The sequence below is a fragment of the Brassica napus genome, unplaced genomic scaffold (genome assembly GCF_020379485.1).
Source record: "Brassica napus cultivar Da-Ae unplaced genomic scaffold, Da-Ae ScsIHWf_259;HRSCAF=431, whole genome shotgun sequence".
In the NCBI taxonomy this organism is placed as follows: Eukaryota; Viridiplantae; Streptophyta; class Magnoliopsida; order Brassicales; family Brassicaceae; genus Brassica; species Brassica napus.
In genome coordinates this window covers 137,152-146,734 of record NW_026015905.1, presented here as the reverse complement: position 1 = coordinate 146,734, position 9,583 = coordinate 137,152, and the positions used below count along the sequence as shown (strand labels likewise).

The 9,583-nt window shown below is 28.8% G+C and overlaps 1 protein-coding gene across 1 annotated transcript; it reads right to left on the bottom strand.

Moving 5' to 3' along the window:
• Positions 1-6,915: 6,915 nt before the first annotated feature.
• On the bottom strand, positions 6,916-8,488 carry LOC125601533 (proteasome subunit alpha type-4-A-like). Its single transcript, XM_048773653.1, has 2 exons — positions 8,276-8,488; positions 6,916-7,887 (listed from the first exon to the last, which is right to left on the bottom strand). Exon 2 carries the CDS (start codon positions 7,874-7,876, stop codon positions 7,124-7,126), a length of 753 nt encoding a protein of 250 aa, XP_048629610.1. The 5' UTR covers positions 7,877-7,887; positions 8,276-8,488; the 3' UTR covers positions 6,916-7,123.
• Between the last annotated feature and the right edge of the window lie 1,095 nt (positions 8,489-9,583).

The following is a 9,583-nucleotide window of genomic DNA, read 5'->3' as shown; positions in this document are numbered from 1 at the left end:
GTCCGTGTTAATACTACTTTTTATGTGTATTTATTTATTTTACTGGAATTAATTATGTTTGCTTTTAACCGTGATTAATTTGATATAAAGTTGATGACGGAAAAAAAAGTTACCGAAATGGTAAATATGAAATTTTGGTAACTAAAAAGGCAATACGGGATTATTTACTTGTAAGGAAAATATGATTCAGTATATTAATTTTTGTAATTAGATTTTGTAAGCGCGAAATAATTTTTTGATGAAAATTTTATATAATCGCATTGTCTTTATTTAAAGTAGTGTTTGAGCACAAAATTCATAACCCAGAGTCTGAATCGAACTCAAACTAAAAGAAGTTTATCTGTACCTTCTCTGAAATGTAAAAATATCAGAATGAATATTGTACACAAAACATATCAGATCCCGGGGTGTTATATCCGAACCTGAATGGGTAACTCAAAAAATGAAAAAAAAAACTGAGAGGAAATTGATTCAAATGTACAAATTAATCACAAGTATAAATATTTAAAATATATATATGTACTTCAAATATTTAATTCTATATTTATTTTGAAATGGTATCTAAAATTAATTATTTAAATTTTAAATAAATACCTTAAATATCCAATTCTATAAAAATAAGTATTTACTTCTTATGTTTTTTAAAAAAAATTTGGATTTAACTTCAGATGTATCCGAACCGAACTAATATAATCCAAAGCTGCACAATATATTGTTACTTTATGGAGTTTAGGATGTGATACAAATTAGAACCAAAAACGATAACATGATCCGTTCTTACAATATAAATTTACTTTTTATTTGTTCTATTTTTTAGAAATTATTTTATTGTTATATTTATTAAATATTTATTATAATATAAATTTATTATATGATGTTTAACCCATTTCATACTTGATAAATGCTTACATTTCTATGAAATAAGCGGCAAGAAACTATAATTGTAATTTATAATATATATAATTCAATATACCATATAATCAAATAATATTAATGTCAACTAAATTTAGTATTGTATTTTATCAAATTAAAATATATTTTAATGTTCTAATTTAGATATTAAATTAAATGTAAAATTATTTATTATTTTAAATATCCTATTTGAATATTTTGCATTAATAAAATGAAGTATGTTGTAAACGGTATGAATCCCTATATGTTATTATGTATATGTAATTCTTTTAATTTATAATTTGTAAAACAGTTAGTTAATAGATTAAGTTATTATATATACATATATGTTTTGCTGTAATAATTTAATTATAAATATGAATTATGTATATATAAATATTGTAGAAATGTTATTTCTTATTTTGTAAAAAAAATGAATTAATATTCATTTGTAATAAAATTTTAAAATAATTACGAATTTCATTATTTAAAATATATATTTAAAACAATAAATATCTATACTTTTCAGAAAAAGAGATTAAAATATATTGTTAAATGCAATATTCGAAAATATACTGAATAATATCTTTTGTTTTATTATTTTGAAAATATTTTAACAATATGTTAAGATTGTGTATATATTTAATAATAAGTAAGTTTGGTGTATGCAAAATAATAAAAACTAAATAAATGAAATGGTTTAACCTAGAGTATTTGTAAGTAGTTAAAAATGTTTTTTGTTTTAATAGTAGTGATTTATCTTCGCAAATTATAACACATGTTTTTTTGTTAATATTTACGTAGACCTTGAATATATTAAAAATATTATTTTCCTATAATAAGTGATATTCATGGTTTTTCTGTATGATATAAACATACGATTTGTTATTTATTTATTTTTGTTGTCAACAATACGATAATAGGAAGATAAATCGTATGTTTTTCTCAATGCCAGTCATCTACACGAATATATGTAATCAACAAAATTATAAAACCATAACCCATTTTTTTTCTCAAAGGTTTCCCTTTAATATACCTTATTCATTGTTGTCTAACTATATTTTTTATACTCTCACTTTTCCAATTTCCACATTTAGGAGGTGTTATACATTGATGGACTTAAATCTAAGAACAATCTGTTGTTATTCAATAGTTGATTTTAATTTTTTTTATAAATCTAGTGTTATTGATTCTTGTATTTAAAATATTTTTTATTGAAAGAGTTCAAATCTAGTGTTATTGGTTCTTGTATTTATAATATCAATAATATAAGAATTTAAAATTTGTTGTTATTCAATCTAAGATTTGAAATTATGATTTTAAATCTAGTGTTATTCATGCTTGGATTGATTTTCATAGTAAAAAGAGTTATACAAAAGTTGAATGATTTTGATATTACTTTTATGAGTAAATTTTAGCAATCAGAATCCAAGCTTTACCCAAAGATTTTCAGTTGAAAATTCAGAGTTATCAACCCACCTTTTTCTTACGTGTGTGTGTCATCTTTATTTTCTTCTTTTTTTTCTTTCACATTTTCTTGTTCTTCAAAAAACAGACGAATTCTATCATGGTGAATCAGATTTTTCAGTTTTATTCTTGATTCTCAATCAATATTTTCATCCCAAGATTACCAACAATAGATTTCTTGCTGACTAAGGTATGTATTCTATCAATTTATTATTTTGACTCCATTGAATCATCTTCAATGCTCTTTTAACTGGCAGTAATAAATGATTACATTATAATTTCAGAAGAGTTACAAATCTATGATGATATTTGATTGCTTGAGGCCCTTGAAGTTTAAACCTTCTTATTATCTATAAAATTGTTATGATATGTATTATTATCATATTTTGTGGTAGGTTTCGAAACAATGGAACAAATTATTCTAAAATCTGACATATTTGAATTGATAAATCAAAAATAATCTTTTAAAATCTTATCTATTTTAAAATCCATTGGTATTGATTATAAGAAAGAACTATAAATCTTTAATGAATCAGTCAAAATATTATACATTTTAAATCCGTTGGAATTGATTGTAAAATCTACAACGAATAAAACCACCTTAATAATTTACTAGGGTTTAGCGACAGGTGATCAAACAAGAAATAATTATTATTATGTAATTATATTAAAAGTTTCGCTAAGCACTAGTTAAAAATTATTCTATTCAGAGTTAAAGAAATTAGTAAAAGAGTGTTTTTGTGAAATTATATTATAAATTTTAATAAGTATATAAAATGTTCAGTTTGATCTTAATTAAAAAATAAATAATAGTGTTTACTCCTCTGTACTAATTGTGTTAGAGATTATAAAATTAATCAAATATTAAAAGTTCAGAAAAGAACATAGTTGTTTACACATTTTATTATTTTCATTTTATGTCTGAGGAATGAAAAACTAAATTATAAGCTGAAAAGTATGTTCAATATGAATTATTATAATGTAAAAATTTATGAACAAATTGAAGTGGCGGTACACTTTGACATAATTACAATAAATTAATCTAAAGTAAAAATAATTACTATTCTATTTATTTTTAGGAATTTCAAATGTAAACATTTTTACAATATTTAATTCTTTTGTATTTTTTATATAATTATAATTATTTTAAGTGTGATTTCTTAAGTTGGGTTAGGAGGGAAGCAGCAATCATCTGTCTTTGCACCTCCACCTCATTTTTTGTTTCATTTATTACCTTTTGTGATTTCTCCAAAACTATCATCTTAGCTTTTGAATTCTGGAATTACGACTCAAAAGATGCTTATGTACATGTGATTGTCCACCAGGTTTGATTATCCGATACATATTACCTTGGGTTAATTTCCTAAGACTTGGATCATAGATTTTGATCGCTTGAGTTGCAACTCAATTTAGGTTTTCTTTCCCTGCAGCTTAAGTTTTTCTGCGTCATCATCTTTGACCCTTTGTCTCTTCTCAAAATATTGAATCTTAGACTTTGACTGTTTGAATTGCAACGCAAGCTGTGTTGTCGTCTCTGCAATACACTCGTGTTTTGTTGATTCATCTTTTACATTGTGTGTTCTCCTCAAGTTATTCTTTTTGTCCATTCAGCTTAACCACCGGTTTTGATGAGTCATATTTACCTTTTACCTCTTCTCTGTATCTTGAGTCTAGCATTTAATTGTTTGCGTTGCGGCTCAAACTGTGCTTTCTGCTACTGGAAGTATAGTGCTTCATTAACTGAAGAAAAAGAGTACGAAAGGGTATGTATACACAATTCAGAAGGACATAACAAAGGAGATTTGATTGTAGGCATGTATCAACTATTAAGAGCTCATACTAAGACTGATGCAGGAAGTCTTTATGAGTTTGTAGCTTTTTCAGATCTTTGTATTTTAACTACAAACCTCTTGATGAATATTTTTCTCTTTTTTTGGCATAAAATTTTATGGAGAGACTTTGCTTACTATATCCAGAATTCAAGCAAAAGAATAGTGAATGCTTTAGCTCAAGATTTTATATGGATTTGCCTCCGAACTTAATTTTCAAGAATTGTATGGGAAGAGAAGGAAAAGAATAAATATAGAAGTAAATTCATAAACCTACAACAACTTTTTCACTATCTCTCATGGTTTTATCTACAAAGAAAGTGAATGCTTTAGCTCAATGTCTTTCATCATCTATAAAATCATATATATAATGTCATCGTTTATTCTTTTCTTGAGGCATCCACCTCAGCATTAGATGAGTCCCACAAGAAAAAAAATATTTATATGATAGGAAAAAAAGAAGAAGAAGAATCGATCTTCTTTGCGTTCTCTCTTCCACCGTTATCTCTATCACCACTGCTACCATCGTCTTTGCTAACGTTTAAGGAATCGTAATCGCTGACGAAATCCTCTGCAATTGTGAGAGATTTCGCTTAACACTTGGATCTCGACAAAACCTTGAGTACCTCAAAGCATATCGGATATCTATCCAGCGCCGATAAGTGGAGAAAAAAGGAAGAAGGAGAGGATGATCCATGAGGAAGAAGAAAATGAAGAGATGGAGACAGAGAAGAAGGATGATCGGAGATATTTACAAGGAAGTGAGTGTCAAGGGAGTTGGAGTTAACGCTATTGTTGTTGTTGCTGGAAGGAAGCTTTTGGTCATGGAGATTTATGCGTATCGACCAAAGTGAATTGATCTTCCAGCAGAAACATCTATGAGAGAAGAATTGAGTTGCCCACAAATGATGGATTCCACTCATACCATGATTGCCCAAAGCTTGGAAAGACTAGACGCCACATGTTCGGTTAGATCGGATATTTGGTGACACATGTGAGTCGTGACAATTGTGGAAAGGAAAAGGCCATCGACGCATCTAGATCTATACAAAGCATTGTAAACCATCACATAATGTTTTCTGCCTTATTTTGTTATCCACATTCTGATTTCTAAGTTTGAATTTTGTAGTTTCGTGACTTCGTCTGCTATTCATTTTTAGCTAACCATGGTCTGTGTGATGATGGGAATTAGTCATTAGTTAGTCAAAATTCAAGCATCTGACATTTTTAATATAATACTACTATATATTAATTCCGTTGTACATATTACTTTAAGAGCATAAGGTATAGTAGTTTTTGTTGTTGTTTTTTAACAATAGCTTTTATTTAAGGAAATAACACATTTTTGTTATATTTTGGGTTAATATAATGTTGTTTAACAATTAAATTTTGGACCTACAAATTATTCGATTGATTCTTATGTTGACACGTAAACCAAATTGACACCCTAATTAAGTGACGCATCATTGGATATTTTTGTAATTAGTACAAAATATATGTTACAATTTTTTTAATGTCTCAATTAATATATAGGGGATAATCTTTATTAAGACATTCATTACTATTGAAAAAACTATAATTATAAATTAGTATTTATGTTTTCTTTTTAACCAATTATTATTTATGTTTTCATTTGAAAATTCTTACATTTAAATTCTTTGAAAATTTCTTTGCATATTATATTCATTATTAATAAATAAATCTTAAAAATTATACAATATTCTTGTTTTAATTATATAAAATTAAAATTTTACTTGATTAATATTTAGTTATGTGTTTTCAGTGTTTTAGTTTTTAATTTTTTTAATTAACAGGATATTTTCATATAACAACACAATATATATGAATTATCTTTTTTTTATTTTAAAATATAGATTTACAATTTGGGTAATTTTATTACTATCAATTTAAATCACTTATTTAATAAAAATAATTTAAATTCGTTTTAATTTTTTTTCCTAGTTTATATAAGAGCAATTGTCAATAATAGCACCTTTTGAAGTTTATGTCTCAAAAATAGCACTAGAAGGAGAAAGTCACAAAAATGACATTCATTAAAAGGTAAAATATCTCTAATACCTTTGGTTTAAAATTAAATAAACAAACAAAAATAAATAAAATAAAAATAAATAAAATAAAAAAAAATTTTTTTATAGTTTCTGTTTTCAGATTCGAAATTTTTCTAATTTTGTTTTTCGAAATTTTTTTTTATTTTTTTTTCAAATTTTCTTTTTATAATTTAAAAATACTTTTTGAAACTGTTTTTAAAATTTTTATTTTTTATTTTAGTATTTATTTTTTATAAAATTTTAAACCCTAATTCCAAAATCCTACCCCTTAACTCTAAACCCTAAGGTTTAGATTAATTAACCCAAGGGGTATAAGTGTATATTTACCTCTTTAATGAAACCTATTTTTGTGACTTTGAGCCTTGAGTGCTAATTTGGAAACAAAAACTTGGTTTGGTGTTATCTTAGTCTTTTTCTCTTTATATAATTTATACAATGCGAAAATTCACTTCATATAGACAAGAGCAATAATGAATTTGACAGGCTAGTGTAGTCATTTGTTATAAAACATAGGTTATTCTAGGTAACTTTCTCAATATTATATCACAAAATAAAATGTTAACACAAAAAATGTCGCAGAATAAAGTAGAGAAAAATAATACATTGCATTTATCATTTTGATGTGAAATTCATTTGTGGAGAAAAGAGACAAAACCGGATTTCAAAAATAAAAGTGCTCAGATTCGATTCATAACAACATATAACTGAACCAACCCCTAACGTCAACCATCATGACATAACCAGAGTAGTAATTGATTTTGAGACAGTATCTTCAAGTCCAAAGGAAAACAAAGCAAATGGTAAAGCACAAACACAGAAATTCTGTGACAGAATGTCGATTACCGTACAAGTCTAGTGGTTTCAAGCTTAGGAAGTTTCTGCAGCTGGTTGGGTCACACCATGCTTCACCAAAAGCTTAGTGAGAGACTCAGGCGAGTGAACATGGTACTGAACACTCCCTGATGGAGTCAGAAACACCTCAGCAAGCTCGAGCTTCTCAGATGTCAAGCTCGTGCTGTCCATGGTCTTGCTCAAAACCTTGAGAGCCAGCTCAACCACCTCTTCCCTTGACGCATCATCCTTATAGTCTTGCTTAAGAATAGACTGGGCAGCTTGATTATTCGCACCAACGGCTGCAGCTTTCCATCCACCGTAGTTCCCACTAGGGTCACTCATATAGAGTTGAAACCCATGGTTCTTGTCCCATCCTGCAAAAAGAAAAGAAACTCCAAAGGGACGAAGACCACCAAACTGTGTGTACCCTTGCTTGGTATCACATAGAGACTGAACCAGCTGCTCAACCGGCATAGGCTCTTGGTACATGAAGGTGTAACGCTGAGCTTGGACTCGAGCGGTGTTGATCAGAATGTTGGCGTCAGACATGATGCCAGCGACAGCACAGGCCACGTGGTCATCGATCTTGTACATTTTCTCAGCGGATGTGGAGGTCTGAAGAAGCTTAGAGGTGACTTTCTTTTCACCGATCAAGACAACTCCGTCTTTGGCCAAGATTCCAATAGCGGAGCCAGCGTTGCCAATGGCTTCCATAGCGTACTCAACTTGGTAGAGACGACCTTCCGGTGAGAAGATGGTGGTGCGACTGTCATACCTCCGAGACATGTTGGAAACAGCTGCATTGGAGAAAACATAAAAACGCCCAACAAATTATGACAATGAAAGTCTTCATCTTTATTCATTCTAAGCGCGCCTAAGTCATTGTTCTACACTATCTTAGCATCACACAAAAAAGCCACAAGTGAATCCCTGAACACTGATTAAACGAAAAATTCATAAAACTCTTCACTTTCTCAGGCTCATTCATTAACACACAGGTATTGAACTAGTGATGCCAAGATAAATCAAAATCAACAGAGAAACTAATATTAACGAATTATCCAGATTTTAGTCACTTCTGAAGAAAACTGATCCATGGGGACGGAACTAATGAATCAGATTTCAAAGATACTGAGGAACAAGAACAAAAGGAAAATTAACGGATTCGATTAACAAGTAAACTACCTGAAGAAACTTTCCTCTCACTCTTCTTCTGGGTTCTCGATTCCTTGATTTCGCTTACAACTTCCTCTGCTCTATACAAGGAAGGCACGGCGAGCTTGTTCAACAAGAAAAATAAATAACTTATTTACTGGACTTCTCAATTTTCGGCCCACTACATTAATGCCAAGTAAAGCCCACATACTCGTTTCAGATACACACGAACATCCTCCTCGGTATTCTATTATTTTTCGCTAGGTCACAGTTCTGAATTTTTTGGGTCTAAATATTAAAAAATTTAACCATTTTCGGAGTTTTATATATTACACTAGGTGGCCGGTCCGCACCCTGTGCGAACATAAACATATTCAAATTATTAACTAAGTAGTACATAGTAACGAATTTTATATCATAATACCACCGCCCTTGGGAGAAAGCATCAGGTACAAAAAAATGTTGGTATTCAATATTTTACATGGACGAGATGGAACAAAGTAATTTCAGTATCAAAAGGTATTTATTGTGTGTACGTATAATTGCAACGTTCTAAAATAATTTGTATGTTTAAGAAGATATTTTATTTTCAAAATCTGGAATAAATAGTGTATAGTTTCAGAGGTAACATATTTTATATTATCACTACATTCCCATTGAAACCCTCCTTTACCATTTCAGAATGTAATTAAGGACATAAAAAATTCAAAATATAGAATAAAAAGTTCAAAATATGTAATAAATATGGAATAAATAATGTTAGAAATGGGTTGAGCAGAGAGAAGATACGAATTGCAGTCGGTGATTTTCGAATCAGACTCTGTCAGCTTATCAAAACTATTAACTCGGCAATTAAATATCCAGCTCTCTATGGAGTGACTGCGGATATTGTATCGCATATGCGGATATTTTATCGCATATGCGGATATTAATATTATGATTAGTTTAATTTTACATGGTTAGTTAATTTTTACATACAATGACATGTATATGCATAATATATATTATATGTATAATAATCACATAGTTATGATTCATTATTTGTGGTTGAAAACTATAAATCTTCTTAACATTATTTAATTCAAGATATAATGCAATCTACTTTGCTGTTAGTTTTTATTTTTTTATTGTAAAATATACAAATTATATTCATTAATTTTTAAACTCTAAACTCTTGGTAAACCTTAAACCCTTAAGTATACTCTAACCCTTTGGCTTTACCGGATAAATCATAAACAATAAACTCAAAATTTTTGGATATACCGTAAACACTAATCTCTCTCTCTCCCTCTCTCCCACTCTCTCTCCCCTCTCCTCCTCCCTCCTCCCTCCCTCCCT